This window comes from Protobothrops mucrosquamatus, unplaced genomic scaffold (genome assembly GCF_001527695.2).
Source record: "Protobothrops mucrosquamatus isolate PMUCROS unplaced genomic scaffold, P.Mucros_1.0 scaffold1474, whole genome shotgun sequence".
NCBI lineage: Eukaryota > Metazoa > Chordata > Lepidosauria > Squamata > Viperidae > Protobothrops > Protobothrops mucrosquamatus.
The window spans coordinates 158,787-176,797 of NW_015387652.1; the positions used below are offsets into that span (position 1 = coordinate 158,787).

General features: G+C 37.1%; 1 protein-coding gene across 1 annotated transcript in view; it reads right to left on the bottom strand.

Moving 5' to 3' along the window:
- Nucleotides 1–1,131: 1,131 nt before the first annotated feature.
- LRFN2 (leucine rich repeat and fibronectin type III domain containing 2) overlaps nt 1,132–18,011 on the bottom strand; it is a 73,484-nt gene continuing 56,604 nt past the window's right edge. The window contains exon 2 of the mRNA XM_015822138.1: nt 1,132–2,053. Within this exon, the coding sequence (XP_015677624.1) occupies nt 1,132–2,053 (922 nt within the window). The remainder of the gene's footprint in view (nt 2,054–18,011) is intronic.

Genomic DNA, 18,011 nt, shown 5'->3' on the forward strand with positions numbered 1-18,011 from the left:
AGGGTTTCGACAAGAAAGACAAACATGTGAACATAATGTGGGACACAGAGAGACTATATAGCACTGTTGAATCTGGGGCCCTCCTAGTCTACACTGCATTTTCCAGAGCAAATGAGGAATATTCTCATAATCAACCTTGGAGTCTCATGTGATGCTGGAGATTTCATGTCCCTTTCTTCTGACTGACATGATGATATGCCAATTTGTGGTATTTAATATGAAGACTATGAATCCCCCCTCCCTCTTATAAGGTTTATGAGTTGGATTTTTGTTGTTGTTATTGATTAAATAGTGATTTTGGATCCTTGGCCAGAAAGAACATTTTTCTCCTTTCTCCCTCAGGTTATAAAAACTGAATTTCTCTCTTCCACCCTGACACTAAACTCTCTCATATTCTTAATAACCTATAGCCATCTGTTGATGAATAAAATAAGATTGGAAAATGATAACACTTCAATTATTAATAATCAATTATTAGATTTTTTCCTGGGAAAGCGCTATGGAATTTTTTTTTAAAAAAAGTTATAACAAGGGAAGGCAGTGAGTATGGACTGTTGGATTATTATTTTTTCTGGAAAGGGGAGAATCTTCAGGTAAACAGTGGCAAGATCTTTTTAAAATGATGCTTTTAATCTTAATGTTAATTTGTGTGTTCAGGGTTTCTTTTTCCAGATATATTGGTTATTCAGTGGCAGCTGAGATTATTTCCCTGTTAGTTTTGTGTCCACTGAAATGTTCTTCTCAGACAATGAGAAAATGAAGACAAAAATAATTCTCCTAAGAATAGACACTTCTTAACCAGCATTAATCCTCTTTCAATTTTGTTACACAGTTCACTGGGAAACTGGGATAGCACTGAATGTTTCCAGTGAATTCCTTGAGACATTCACACAGATATAAATAATATGTTGAGGGCATATCACCATCTCCTTACACACATGCACACATCCTATAAACGTCTCATAACTTCTTTTACTCCACTTGAATTTTTATGTTAATATTTATTGACCAATATGTGGCTGAATGTGTGTGTGTTTTTTTGTTTTCCTTCTATCACATTTATGGCCTTTTGAACTCATGGACTTGGTTATGTTTGGTAGGACTAAGAATGGAATGGAGGGCAACTTCTATTTACACTGTGCTTTCCATGACCCACTCAGAACTCCCATAAGTTGCCTTTGATTCTGTCAGGTCACTGTCATTGTACTGTAAAAGCATACCATTCACTGACAAACTACGTTTTGTCCAAATGTTTGTGATTTTTTTGGGGTAGTTGCAACACTGAGAAGTGGAAAAGTCCCCCATGTCAAAAGAATGGCTACGCTTAGTTTTACCCTCCAGTGGCAACATGAGGAGGCTACGAAATTTGGATTCCTGCTGACCCAAAAGTGGCTCCTTATCTGAGTGACGGACCACTGTAGAAGTTCTTGAGTCTATTGTTTCCTCTTTTTTCTGACACTTCAAGTCCAAAGAGGCAAAAGCTCCCATGAGCCGATCAATATTGTGATGCTTCGATCTTGATGGGGGCCTCCATTTACTGGACAATGTGCCCTGCTCACTTTGGAGGCTATAGCCATCACAATCACGGCTGTTCATGGAACTAGAGGAAGAAGAGATACTGCTGTGTGCTGACTCACAGTTAAACTCCATGAGTTCATTCCTTACCACAACTTTGGGATTCACTTGTGGCAGGACTCCATTCTGGACAGGTTGAGATCCATTTGTTTGAGAATAGACGTTGCTAACATTGGCCATCTTGCCAGGATTGTTGTTGCAAACCTTGTACCGCACCATGAGTATGATGATAAATACCAGCAGAGTAGCCACAATGATGCCTCCAATGATTAAAATCATGGTCCCACCCAGAAACTGGCTGTGCATGGACTGGCACTGGGGATAGTCTTCTTTGGTGTAGAACTGGGCACAGCCTACTATGTTGGTAGCAGTGAGCGTTGTGGCAGTGTCATCCCACAGGGCCAGAACACAAAGATCATAGCCTGTTCCAGAAACCAGGTTGTTCACCACAAAGGCTTTATTTGTAGCTGGAATCATCCTTAAAGAGAAAGAAAAAAATAGCATTAGATTAATTTTCAAGAGAACAGTAGACTGGCATGGCAGAGACAACTGTGGACTTCAGAAAACTAAATCATGGCAATAACAGGTACAACATTTGAATTCTAAATTGTTTTTTTTTTTCACCTGAGCATACAAACACAACAATCTTGTTTATTTCTGAATATGTGATTTAAAAAAACTCCCATCATATCTTGGGAGTCCTCACCATGGTACAAAAGATTAGTGGCATTTTCACCATGGTTAGGTAAATCATATATTCCGACTTCCTTATTGGTATTCTCTCCACATATTACAAATCATAATGCCTGAAGTCCCAAATTGACAAAGCACAAGCATTCAGAATACAAAGAAGAGACATTACTTCAGTTTAATATCTAACAAGATTATCAAAATATACATTACAAGCTTTTATAGCAGATAGGTTATTAGTGTTATTAGTCTGTTTTCTTTTGTCTGTATTTTTAATTGTTTCAGCATTGTATCAGATGTAAGTTGTCAAATCTATTGGAGTGGCCACTTACAATAAATCAAGAGAAATAAATGTATTTGTTTAATTTGTATGCTGCCTGACTCCCTATGACTCTGGGCAGCACAAATAAGGTTATGATTGCTATATAAGGTTGTAATTGCTATATCTTGTGTATAATCTTGGGGTCAACATTACCTTCAAAGCATTTTCTGATGAGTTGGTGCTTCTTTGGGATTAAGGCTTATGAGATACAGGGGAGTCATAGACTCCTGCCAAAGAATACCTGGAGGGAACTTTCCTCTCCAGAAATGGAAAAGTCTAGAGATGACAAGTTGCTTCCCCCACTCTGCCACCTGGCATCATACCAGCCAAGTGGCAGAGACAATGCAGGCTTCAAAAACACAGATTCAGTAAACTTGTTTATATCCACGAGGCAAAGCAGTTTCCCCCTTCTGGCCAGATTTCAATCATTTATTGCATCTCAGTTCTGCTAGATGCATAACAAGCAATGGCTTTCATGGGGATTCTAAGAGCAGTTCTTCCTGAATTGCAAATCAAGAAGACTTCTCTTTGCCTGCATAGAATTGAATGAGCATAACTTTTATTAGTTCCATACTGGAAAGCATTTGTAACATTTGAAGAGCTTTATAGGAACCCGCAGAGGCACCTATAGGAAATAAACCATAGGTAGTCTTTAGTGTTAGTGTTTTATGTATATGAAGCACCCTAAGGAAGATCATCTGAAAATTAGCTCCATAAGTGTTTTCCCAACATTATCAGTTAGCTCAAAATTTTCAAGCAGAGGAAAAAAATCAATCACAACATATGGACTTTACTCACAAACCTCTAGGAATGTCAGAATATGGTAGCCAGTGATAATTAATCACCCTCTGCCATTTGCTCCAATGAAGGAGACAATTTGTTCTTTGATGACAAACTTAACAAAACGTTCAGTTTAGCCTCAAGAGTTAGCATAATAGTTTCTTAGTTATGTGAGACAGATGTTTGCCTTTCAATACTGGGGAGGGGGGACACTGAGTAGAAGGAAGAAAATTCTTCCTTTTCCACAAAGTCCAGTTGAAGTAAATGTCAGCTTCAGGTTGTCATATGAGCGAAACATAGATTTGTAAGTTACATTTTTCATAAGAAAGACATTTTTTCATGCTATGCCTAACAGCATGTCTTGAATAGTAGCAGCAAGACATTCATCTTTTTAATCAATTAATGTGTTTTCTTCTATCAAACCACTCAGTGGTGAACCAAGAATATTTTTTTTAACATTCCCCTCCATCACTGCTGTTGCTCTGTGTCATTGACTACCAAATAGCTAATTAGTACATCACCAGCAATGACTAACTAACTCCAAACCCAGAGCTGGTCTTCTGGATAGTGTCCTTCTCATTCCTATGTTACCGGTCAATACACCCCTTTATTGCCTACACCCAAGACAGACCAATCTCACCTCTCTGCCCTTGATATGCTACTGGCACCACCACAAGTTATTTCAAAATGACTAAAATGATGACCCTTAGCCTCCTATATCTTGTCCACTAGTTATTCTGTGCAAAAAACTGAACCATACCATGCTAGAAATAAAAAGACCATTTTCTCCAAAGGGACTTATTGTTATCTTATTTATTATTTGCAGTCCAATTTAAAGAATTAAAGTTCCATTGATTTGTTCTATCTTACACAGGTTACTTTTAAGTTCACATGTACTATCAATTAAGAACCACTATTATAAAATATCCAGTTAAATATGTCATTCTAGAATAGTGTTTTTCAACCTTGGCAGCTTCCAGATGTGTGGATTTCAGTTAATAGAATTTCCCAGCCAACATAAGTGTTGCTATTGATGCTAAAAGCTGAAGTCTACACAGCTGGAAGCTCTCAAGCTGGCAAATACTGCTCTAGAGCTTCTGAGCATAGAAAAATTAGGGGCACCATAAATTTATTGCTGAGACAAATAAAATCTTCAACTAACAAAGTGACAAATGTGGTCACTGCACGCAGAGCCTTATTTATTGGTTGATAGCATTTCCTGTTGGTTCAAAAAGCCATTGCATGATTCCCATCATTACCAGACAAGGAATATAAATATGATGGTGTTTGTTCCCTAATTCAAAACTAAAAGCTTCTTCCCTGACTATTGGTAAAGTAATGCTTTATATATATTAAAGAGAATTTATAAAGATAGATTAAGCATCTTCTCTAGAATCTCTCTTTTGGGAATTCAGTATCAGAAGTAATACCAGATGATTAAAATAATGTTAAAGGAAAGCCACCATGGCATTGGTTTAAATTAAACTGCTATATGCCAAGTTTTTTTTCTATCTAAATAAGGGAACTAGAGTTACAAATAAATATACAGTGAAATTCTACTTAAAAGAAAATAAACAAGGAAAACAGCTGAACATCACATGGATGAATGAGAAAGAACAGTCAAGAAACTGTTATTATCATTCACCTTTCTTTGGGTCACTGTATGATAGTAGTATTGTATGTGAAAATGGGGACATCTAGATTTTAAAAGTTAAACTACAGTTGGCCTCAATAAAGTTCATTTGCTGATGACCATATCAACATACCCATATAACTTTCTTGGCAATGATATGAAAATGATTTTAGATTGCCTAATTCTAGAATACTTTGATTTCTTTTAACAGAATAACAAAGTTGAAAGGGACCTTGGAGATCTTCTAGTTCCACCTCCTATTCAAGCAGGAAACTCTATACCATTTCAGACAAATGATTGTCTTCCTAAAAACCTCCACTGTTGGAGCACTCACATTTCTGGAGGCAAGTCATTCTACTGATTAATTGTTTTAACTGTCAGAAAATTTCTCTTTAGTTCTAGGTTGGTTCTCTCCTTTATTAGTTTACATCCACTGCTGTTTGTCTTTCCTTCAGGTGATTTGGAGAATAGGTTGACTCCCTTTTCTTTGTGACAGTCCTTCAAATATTAGAACACTGTTATCATCTGGTTCTCTTTTCATTAAGCTAGACATACCCAATTTCAGCAACTGTTCTTTATATGTTTTAGCCTCCAACCCCCTAATCATCTTTGTTGCTCTTCTCTGCAGACTTTCTAGACTCTCAAAGTCTTTTTTATATTGTGGCGACCAAAAACTGGATGCAGTATTCCAAGTGAGGTCTTACCAAGGGATTATAAAGTGGTACTAATGTTTTATATGATCTTGATTCTACCCCTTTTATCTGACTTTTGTCTGGAAGAGATTCCTCCTCCTTTTTCTGAAGGCCATTCCCTCTTTTCTCTGCAGCTCTCTATAAAAAGCTATAGAGAAAGATAGAAGGAAAGATAGAAGGAAAGAGCAGAAGAGGATGATCAGAAGTAAGATGGAAGGACTTACAATGGTGATGGCTGCACCATTGGAAGACCTGAAGGATAAGGTAGGGCAGATTGTCCTGGGAAAAAAATCTTTGTAGTACTAAGAGCTGATAGTAACTTCATACGCAACATTCAGAGAATCTTAGGGATCACACAGAACTGAAACCACATTTTTTTCTAAAATATCTCATTAATAATCATACTATATTTTTTTAGTGGAGTGCTTTATCAATGTGCCCATCCATTATACGCTGATAAAACACTGGGGTTTTTTCCTTCCTTTCAGTCTTGTCCAATGCTCAGAGATTACCTGGATAGGTCCCTGCAGTTTTCCTGCCAAGGTGTTTCAGAAGTGGTTTCCCATTGCCTCCTTCCTAGTGCTGGGAGAAAATAACTAGGTTGGCTTTGTGCTAGGCAAGATAGAACTCATGGTTTTCCCATTTGTAGCCTGATGCTTTAACCATTACACCAAACTGGCTTTAAAAGCATGGTAAACACTGGTAAACTGACTTGATTCACAATACACATATGGTATACACCAGTGGTAGTCAACCTGGTCCCTACCGCCCACTAGTGGGCGTTCCAGCTTTCATGGTGGGTGGTAGGGGTTTTGTCCGATACTGAAGCACTTTCCTTTTTTTAATTTAATTGACTTTTTTAAAATTTTCATAGCATTATTTAAAAACATTTTCATTAGGTTTTCATGAAATTCCCCGTGACAATTTAAATTTCTGAAAATATACTATTTGTATCACCCTCGCATAAGTTTAGTTCACATTACATAATTGAAATTAAATGGTGCTATATTGCGACCGCAAACAAAAGAGCCTCGTCTCAGAATAGTTCGCGCATCTCCCCCCACACCACCCAGCTGTAACAGACAAGCAGAGCTGGTAGCCGGCGCCCCCCCAAACCTAATCCATGATGCGCGAGAGGCATGCGCAGATGATACACAGCGCAGGCTCTTTTGTTTGTGGTCGCACTGGTCAGTACGCAGTTAGATTTGTGAGAGTGAGCACGTGCCTACAGCTTCAAACAAAATATTGTGAGTCCATGTCTCAAAAAAAGAAATACGCTCATGGCTATTTGCCAGAGTATCTGAAGATGGGTTTCATAGAATCTGTTGTAAATAAACAACATCCAACGTGTTTATTGTGTCATAAAACATTATCCAATGAGGCAATGAAGCCAAGTCGATTGCGAGAACATCTTTCTACAAAGCATCCAAATGATAAGGACAAGCCCATTGAATATTTTCAGGAAATATATAAAAAATTTCAAAATGGTTCAACAATCGTTGCATCATTTAAGAAACAACATGCAGCGAACGAAGATGGATTAATTNTGATAAGTATTCTCCAAAACTCTTCATTTTCCATGCAATTGGACGAGTCTACCATTGCAGATAATAATACTTTATTGATGGCATATGTACGTTATTTTGATGAAAACAATACATTATGAGAAGAAATGCTATTCGCAATAAATCTCATTACAGATACAAGAGGATTATCTATATTTAATACTGTGAAATCATACTTTACCAAAATAATATTCCTTTGAATAATATTGTTCCATGCACTACTGATGGAGCACCATCAATGGTAGGTCGCTATCGTGGATTTGTTGCTTATTTGAAGGAAGAAGTGCCAAATGTTTTATGTATTCATTGTGTGGTGCACAGACAACATCTTGTAGGAAAACATCTAAGTACAAGTCTCCATTCATCATTAACTATAATAATTCGAGCCATAAACAAGATCAAATCCAATGCAAAAAGTGATAGAATGTTTCAACAGCTTTGCCAGGACAATAATGAAGATTTTATTATGTTACTTTTGTACACAGAAGTTTGGTAGCTGTCAAAGGGTACATCTTTGGCTCGTTTTGTAGCATTATATGATAGTGTCATACAATTTTTTGAAAGTAATAATGAGACCGATCTGTGTCAACAATTAAAAACAGTAAAGAATGATGCCTTTTATTTGGCAGATATTTTCAAGAGATTTCATGATGTCAATTTGCAACTTTAAGGAGCTAATAAAACTCTTATAGGTTGCCAAAGTATTGTGTCATTATTTATTGACAAACTTGAACTACTTCGTTATAATTATTGAAGAGAGAATTTCATCAGTTTCCTGAATTATCATCTATAAAAGATGATGTAACTCCAGAGGATATTGACAGATTCAGTAGACACCTCAACAAACTTAAATTGGACATGGAAAAACGATTTGAAGATATTTTGAAATTGAAGGTGTATGACTGGATGAAAAATCCTTTTACCGCAAATATTTAAGAGGCTGATACAACTTGCCAAGAAGAACTGTTAGAAATTAGATATGATGAAGAAAGTAAACATAAATTTGATAGTGGTGGATATGAAAACCTATGGCAAAGTAAAAAAATGCCTGTCTTATATCCAAATATGTGGAAAATGATATTCAGTTTATTGATACCTTTCCCTACCTCATATGTTGTGGAATCAGGCTTTAGTGCTGTTAATCATATTATGACCAAAGAAAGAAACCGCCTGAATATTTCCGAAAGAGGAGACCTTCGTTTGTTCCTTACAAAAATTGAGCCAGATATCCAGTATTTAGTTTCGCAGCATCAGCCTCAGGGATCTCATTAATAATTTAATTAATTAAATGTAATTTCATCAGACTTCATGCTNAGAAACCGCCTGAATATTTCCGAAAGAGGAGACCTTCGTTTGTTCCTTACAAAAATTGAGCCAGATATCCAGTATTTAGTTTCGCAGCATCAGCCTCAGAGATCTCATTAATAATTTAATTAATTAAATGTAATTTCATCAGACTTCATGCTTCTATGTATGCAAAGTATAAACAAAAAGATAGATTTAACTACAGTAAGTTGTTTTATAAAGATTTATTCTGCCAAACTTAGCAAAAGTCCGACATAAAGTATTTGGTAAGTAATTATTATTATATGCTTTAACTTGCTGTAACTCTGCTTTATAAATTTTATAAATAAAGTTACTTCCCTACTTTATAAATCACCATTACTGTGGAACCGGTGGGCGGTTAGAAAATTTTACTACTAACAGAGATACAAAAGTGGGCGGTAGGTATAAAAATGTTGACTAACCCTGGTATACACGTATCAATATTGTTTTTTTTAGTATACATCTGCACAGCTGAAAAGCACTGCATGGAAGGAATTATATACAGTTATATGCAGAATCATGCCAACTATTTTGTAGTGTTTCATTAGTGGGTAAATTTGTGTCTCTAACACAAATTTAATAGTTAATAGTAAAAGCTGTGGGAGATTCATTGTAGGAATACTGAATGTAGGGCAATGCAAGTAGAGAGAATGGAATGGGACTGCAGAGATAGTCTCAAAATGAACTTTTTTTTCCAGAGACACAGATGCAAATTGTCCATCATTTCATTGTCTAACATAGGGGTCATCAACCCCTGGGCCACAGACTATTATGAACTGGGGGACACACTTGGAAGTTAGCAGTGGGTGAGTGAAGCTTCATCTGGTTCCCCTCAGGTCCCCCTCAGATCATCAGGCATTAGATTCTCATAAGAACACAAACCTTACTGTAAACTGTGCATGTGCCCCCCCCTATAAAAATGTCTTCCATGAAGCTGGTCTTTGGTGACAAAAAGATTGGGGACCACTGGTCTAACATATTTTCTTTGCTTCACTTTTTCCAACCTACTTTTTTCACTTACATGATCACAACCTGGTTGAAAGATTCAGCTCTAATTTTGTTCCCAATGATCTAGCTTAATTACATCCCTATGGCTAACATGTTTTCCTTTCTGATTTCTCAGTGGTTATCAGTATGGGACAGAAATAGTTTAGACTTGCACTGGAGACCTAAAGTAGGTATATTCAGCCAACCAAGCTTTCGTACCGATCTGACAGGTAGTGACTGCTGGTCATTCTCACTCATACAATATCATACATCATTCTTGGCAATTTTAGTAGGGATTATGTGTTCATTTGGGAATTTTAGATCTGCACAGTTAAATCACACAGTTAAGATAAAGAACCTTAAAGGGATTTTTTTTAAAAAAAAAAAGTTGATGGATTAAAACTAAAATGAAATTATTGTTTAGCATGCACAGCGGAGGAATCAACAGCCAACAGAATGTCACCCACATAGGTAATTTTTAATTGTTCTGTTCCTGTAGATTATACAAAAATTTGGCAAGGCAATTGAGGTTGTCATTTGGCGCTCTAATGTTGGAGTCACCAAGGAGTCCAGGAGCTTGAGTGTGACAGGCTACCATAGCAGATGTAGTGGAGGTAGAGAGATGTTTGTGTTGCTCTCTCCCACTCCAGCTGGTTTCTAAAAAAATAAATAGGTGTGAAAAACAGCTCAACATTTCTTCTGCCTCTAAACTTTCTTCCTATTTTATCACACTTTGAAACTCCTCCCTTCTCCCACTCACAGTCTTAACAACAACTGAATGTTTTTGCTAAATTGATGTCAGATTTTCCATACATTCCAATCTCTGCCCTTCCTTTGGAATTCTGCCAGGCACCATAGTATTAAGACTTTCTAAACCCTAATACAATGACTGAGATTTAGCTAATAAGCTAAAACGAGATCAGTCTTTCTGTGGGAGAGAGTATTGTGTACATATATACACATACAGACATACAAGCACCTACAGCATATATGTATAATTCATTAGCATTTCCTACAGTGCTGTGGCAATTGAGGATATGACTTGCTCATATTAGTGTTTTGTTCATTTGTTTGTTATATTTATTGCCCACCTTTTCTCTAGAAAGGTGGCTTTCGCTTTGTCCTCAAAAGAACAACCCATGGCCTGTGACAAGAGAGTGTGGCTGGCTTGAATTTTCATATCAGAAGGGAGATCTAAACTTCGTTCTCCACAAATATAGTTGTTGTTTTTTACCATCTCACTCTACTAATTCTTTGTTCAGTGCCCAACACAGTATGAATATGCAGAGTTTTGAACCATTGAAACTTTGAACAAAGGACCCTCTTGAAAGTAAACTACAAAACAAAGTGGTCACTTGCTTCTAAGCAGGGAAGCAACCATAATACTTTGTTCTTGCAAAATGTCATTGAGGATTGAAGATTGGCCTCATCTCCAACTTCATGTGATGCATCACTAATACTCTGCATTGATCTGGAAGCATGTTACAAAATTCTGCATTGAACCATAGAGCAAACACTTCACATTCCTTCTGCCCTTCCCACATCATTACATAGACCTGGTTTCATCCTAGAAAGTGCTTTCAGGACTAATAATTTGGTCAGTAGTATTTTATCTTTATTAAAATTGACTACTTGAATTATGTTCCTTACTACACGGGTCTTCTCTTCCATTCTTTTCATCAACACTTTCCTCGTTCTTAATATCTCAGTTGCTTCATGGTTCATATAAAAGGTCAGTTGAATATTAAGGTTTTTTTTTAATTTATTTCCATCCTAAGAATAAAATTAATGAGCATTCCTCCCTTCACACCACTGAAGAGTTCTTAAACAAGTGTCAGGTCCATCTCCTTACCTCTACTGAAGTGTGAAACTAACTGCTCTGGATTAACTATGGCAATCCTTTTTTAAAAAAAAATCATATAACTTGTATCTGAGACATGAATTAACTATCCTATATAATTCTTGCTGAAGTTGGTGAGAAAGTTTATGCCTTTGCTGGTTGCTTTTGATAAAAAAAAAAGCATGATTGTTAGAGGTGCTATTTCATCTCCTTTCTGAATTTATAATCTATTATTATATTCTGTGCAACTGCCAGCACACATTTCTTGAAAATGTAAGGCTTTTTTCATTCTGTCTCCTACATCTGCATTCTAGATAATATATGAACTACCTTTCCCTAAACATCACCTCTGTTTTCTTGCCATTACTTTCTGCAAGGTTCCTTTGGAAATAAAGCAAATCCTTTTTCGCTACTAGAGCAGGGGTTTCAACCTGTGGGCCATAGTGCAATAGCCCATGGCCCATGGCCTAATCACTGCTGGGCGGTGTGAGTAGCTGCCCGGTATGCATATATCTATGTGTGTGTGCATGGCCTTACTTGCATGATCAGCGCTGCGAGCATCAGGGATGTTTGCAACCCCACTCATGTGAACATCACTGGGGATACTTGTGGCCCAAATTGCATGATCCTTATTTTGGTGCTTGTGGCCCCATTTGGATGAGCGTTGCTGTGAATATCACAGACACTTGTGCATGTGCACACATGCACATGTGTACCTGCCCACCCACAAAATCAACCCCTTCTGGGCCGCCAACCCGGAAAGGTTGGGGAACTCTGTACTAGAGTAAACACTATGATTTCTTACCTAGTTTGCACAGACCTATGGATGAATAAATCTAGATTCATTCTGCATTGGTTTTACATTCCTTCAATCATTTTTCTATTCCATCTAATATCCACATTAGTTTGCATGTGCATATTTTCATATGCACATGCATATGAACATCTTTATTTATGTATGCAATGTTTCTTAGCATTTTTGTATTAAAGTTCTACAACAAAGCCTGTACAATTTGGGGATGGTTTAAATTAAATTGCTTCCCTTTTTTAAAAAAAAAACACAGACTAAAACAAATTCCTTTATCCCTCTATAGCAAGGGTGTCAAACTTCCAGCCCATGGGCTGGATGTATCATGCCGAAACAGCACCCACCTCAGTTCCGGCAATAGGGACAAAGTCATGATATGTTGTGACACGTCATATGACTTGGCGAGTTTGATACCCCTGCTCTATAGGCCCAATGAAATAAATAATCAGATTGTGACCACAACCCTATAATCCTACTGAAAATTGACTTACAAAGTTTTTATAACATCCATATCCACATCAACATAACATCAATGTCCACACAGCCTTTGTAATTTTTTTGCCTTTCCTTGTAACTGATGCAAATAGCTGGAGGAACATCATGAGATCATCTAAGAATTTTCCCCTAATAAGAAAGAATCCTGATCTCACACAGAAGGACCACACAGAAGGGGTGGGGGGTTATTGATTGGTTATTGTGTTTACTTATGATTGTTTTTTTATGATTGAAAAAATAAATAAAATTTCTTACAAAAAAAAAAAAAAGAAGGACCATTTATATAAGGAATAATTTGCATTTAAAATTGACTATGTTAGCATCTTTACTGGCTCTCTTACTTATCTTTTATAAGCTCCCAGTTTTCCATATTAAGCTACCATGATCACACTTTCATTAATCTATTATTCTTGATATTTTCTTTTCTCAGTGACAGGCTAATTTTCCCCAAGCAAACTTTACATATTCAGGTATAAACAACTAAGTAAAGTAAGTATATTAAGCAACAATTCTATTTTCCATGGTTCTTCTCAGGGAGACATTATCTTACTAAGCAAAGACTAATGCACCTACTGCTGCTATTTCAAAATATTGAAGTGGCAATGACACACTAGATGTTGCACAGATGTGACATGATCCCTCCCCAGAGTAGTTATTAAAAGCCAGGGAAGAAAACAATAAGCTGCACAAGAAAATGAAGTACTAAGGACAAAAGATGGGTTAAATGAAATAGATAAACTAGATGAGACAGACAATGTGATCCTACTGTGACCAAGGGCTTAAAAAAAAGGGTTAGAGACTTATGAAGTATGGGGAAGTGATATGGATATCACTTGTTATTTCTCTTAGTTCCTATTATGAAATTAGTTTTCCCACTTAGAGCATTAGATTGGAATGACAGTGTCATCCTTTGCAAAAAGAGCATTGGAAGGAGGCAACATTGTTGTGATCCAGAGATACACAACACAATGGTTGATCACTTCTAATCATCCTGGTTTTCGTGGAATTGATTGGTTGGTAATCTCTATCCTGGAATATTCAGCATATGCCCATTTTCATCAATTTCATACTGTAAATGGAAAGAAAAAAAAATAACCTATCTACACTTACCATGATTTGCTTTAAGATTCAATAGCAAGGGAAGTCATGTTTAACTGTTATAGTTTGGCTGTCCCTGTTCAGCTGAATACTTGAAAAGGAATGTGCGACATAGCACATGGAAACAATAACCTAACTGCATCTTGAACAGGGGAGATGTGATCCACCATCATAAATAATAGATTGGAAATGGATAGTTATGAACAGACTTTAAATGTCTATGGCAAGAGGTGTCAAAAGAGGAGAAAGTGCAAAGCCATGTGGAACCTCAGAAAAGTTAGGTGCAGATAGTTTCATAACAATTTGGTGGATCAGTGTTTCATGAATCAAATTATTGCATTATTGCTTTGAGATTCAGAAGTGGAGAAGGATAATTTAACCACATCCAGTTTCTATTTACTTTGTACTTATACCAATTATGCATGCTGACTGGATATCTTCTATCTTGGTTGGAATCTCCTAGCTTTGATTTCCAAAATGTGAATGCATGGTAGAAGATTATGGTATTAAATAAGTTTAAGTGCCAGTGTGAATCATAACTTGCTTCTTCTTTTAATAGGTTTCCTCCTTCTCAGAAGAAAAGGGGAGGATTGACAAAATTAAACCCACTCCTTTTCAGTTCCAGCATATTACTTTTTCAGTCTATTTCTCCTAGGCTCCAGGTTACTGCAGAAATCACAACAAATTCACACAAGCAAAACAAAGTTTTGTTAGTTTACAGTATACAAAATAACATGGGAGAGACAGAGATTATTATAGTCAATGAGTGATAGCCCTGCCTAAATCAAATGATTGTTCAACCAAGGCACCATTTGTTGTCTCAGCCATAATATCTTAAGGCAGCTCCCCCCAACTTTTACAGCTTGGCAGCCCAGCTGGGAGGAAAAGGGGAACTGGGCTGAATGAGTGGGGGGCTGATATGCATGAGTGGCGGGCAAGTGCACATGCTTGCATGAGTGGAGCTGCGCATATGCATTGCACATGCATGCCAGGGCCGCTGCTCGCATGACCTGGTTCTGAATAGGCCATGGCCCAGTAATGGGCTATGGCCCAGGAGTTGGGGACCCCTGTCTTAAGGGAAAGAGGGAGAGGTTGTGAAAATTCCTGAGTATAAAGGGAGAACCTCCGGTTGATGATTCTGGCTACAACTTAATTCTACTCCACTATTGCTCAGTCACATCCTGAATGATATTGGAAGAATTTTTTATAATCTACATACTATCTGACTTGAACTAGTAATTTATTTATTTTATTTAGGAAAGAACATCACATTTCCTTATTAAAATCACAATTTTCTTTATAAACTATTTCTTCCTGTCTAAATAACATTTGGCATCAATTTTCCCCATATCATAGACTACTCTTGCTATCCATGAGATCACACTTTATGCCAAAATAAGACTTTTTAAAAAACCAGTTTTAAAAGAGCATAACTTAAACATCTATGGGCCAATTTCTGTGAAATTTGACACACTTCAGCTCCTTATTAAATATATGGCTTACGTTTCAATTTCATTTAACTGAGTTGAAAATTTAAAAAAATGTCACAGCCATTGCTAGTTTTCTACATCCAAATTTTGGGGAAGACAGAACTCATTTTTTTTCTGAATCACATTGTAATTCAGGCATTGAATCAGATTAAAATACGGCTAGATTATCCCAGACTAGATCAGTCCATTTCTAGAATTCCAGACTGATACCTTGAATTGGACTGGATAATCTATGTTTGCATATACTCAATTTCTTTCCTAATACTAAGACCACAGGAACAATGTTCCATATTAGCTATTCTAAAACTGCTAAGAAATAAGGCTCAGTGTGATGGAAGAAAGCAGAGGCTGGGCACTGTGTGCTCTTTGAGTTGGAGCTAACCAAAAGGTTGTCAATATCCAACATCTGTATTGATTTTAGGTATGAACACTCTTAAGAGTTGTCATCAATCACAGGTAACCTGCAGTATATTTTGGAAAAGGAATCTTCTACTGAGTGTCCTAAAACAAGTGTTAGATTAAGAAACTTCATGGAAAGTCACCCAATCCTCCAAGGATACCAATGCTTTGGACTACAAGTTCTTCAAAAAGGATTAACCCTACTGCATTTTCCACTATTGCAATCAGCCGAAGTATTTAATGCTCATGGCTGCTTTTATTTATTTTAAATTGCCCTTTGATGCACTTCATTAGCCTTGCTCTCGAATTGCAATAAACTGTATTTCAGGTACAGGTACTCCACAACTTACGACCACAATTGAACCCAAAATTTCCATTGGCAAGTGAGACAGTTGTTAAGTGGGTTTTACCCCATTTTACAACCTTTCTTGCCACAGTTGTTAAGTGAATCACTGCAGTTGTTAAGTTAGTAACATGGTTGTTAAGTGAATCTGACTTTGCTTGTCAGAAGTCACAAAAGGTGATTGAAAGACTCTGGAACACTACAACCATCATAAATATGAGTCAGTTGTCAAGAGTCTGAATTTTGGAGATGTTGCAATAGTTGTAAGTGTGGAAAATGGTCATAAGTCACTTTTTTCAATGCCATTGTAACTTTAAACGATCACTAAATGAACTGTTGTAAGTCGGGGACTACTGTACAGACCCAATGCTGCACAACTTTGAATTCTGCCTTTTTTCCCCCCAGGAGTGAGGTGGAAGCCAAGTCTAGTATTACTTCTACTCATGCTGCTTATTTCCATGAAACACTCCCAGAAGCCTCTTTGGCTGTGGTAAGCATCTTTTCAGAAGCCAAGTACCACAATATTAAAACAAATAACCCAAACAACTCACAGGAACCAGACCAGCCAACAATGTAATTGCTGCATATTTTCTCATTTTAATTCTTTTCTTCTTTTGTTGACACATAGGCAGAGTCCTAATTTTGTCTTTTCACAGAACAATTATCATTAGAGTTGATTCACTTCCCATGATTCTCAATCCTGTCTTCTCATCACTCATACATCCTGCTGCCCTTTGGAGAATTTGTCTTGTCAGATGAAGCCCAGGGTGCTTGTTGCCTCATTATTATTTCCTAATTTGATTATGCTCTTTTCAAGTCATTTGAAAAAGAGAGAAGAAAAGACAGAGTCAAAGGCGTATTGATAAGGTTGGTATGAAATGGCAAGCAAGACAGATCGAGATAATGAACATTCCCCCCCGAGCTTCAAAGAGAAAGGAAAGCCATGTGAGATTCTGCGCATGAGGGAACATTAATTAATTAATGTTGAAATTTACATTAATTTTCCAGAACTCAGTTACAAAGAATAAAAAAAATGTTTTAAAGTGATTGTGCAAATAATGGAGAGCCTAGTTTTGGTCGGTGCAAAATGATCTTACTAGCAGGGAGGTTCCTCCCACAGACCTTGTAATTTGCATATGACATCAATCAATCAATCAATCAATCAATCAATTTCTATCATCCATCATCCATTCTCTCTCTCTCTCTCTCTCTCTCTCTCTCTCTCTCTCTCTCTCTCTCTCTCTCTCTCCATACAAACATACACACACAGAGACATTTACATACAGACACACCCACACACCCACACACTCACACATTGCACTCTGTTTGCTGTGGCCGCTAAATGAACATGCAAAAAAACCCACAAAACAAACAAATGCACAACCTATTTTTATTTGAATTAATGGGAAAGCCTTTAATTTTTTTAAGGATTGAACTTACCTTCAAGAACAGTATTTTTCACAGGTTCATCTTGTTTATTGAAGTCTGAAGGGGCATCTGTGACTTCAATTTTTTTTTAAAAAAATTAGCCTTGTATGTCAATAACAGATCTGCCTGAACACAAATATCAATGGTTCAGTCATCCATTTTCTGGTAACTTCCCATTGCTAAAGGATGGGTATATATGACAATTGCTAACTGGAATCAGAAAGCAGAGACATTTTATGTCCCTGTTTTAGCCTCTTCAGCTTTTTCCAATCAAATTTGGGACCAGGATATTTAAATGGTTATGTCTTCCCATTCTAATGGGGGAAGCAACATAAAAAAACACTTGTGGGGTGCCGCAGGGGTCGGTCCTCTCTCCCCTTCTGTTCAATATTTATGTAAAGCCGCTGGGGGAGATCATTCGTGGTTTTGGGGTGGATTTCCATCAGTACGCTGACGATACTCAGCTGTACATTTCCACCCCAGACCACCCCAACGTTGCCCTTGACGTGATGGCCCGTTGCCTGGAGGCCGTACGGGTCT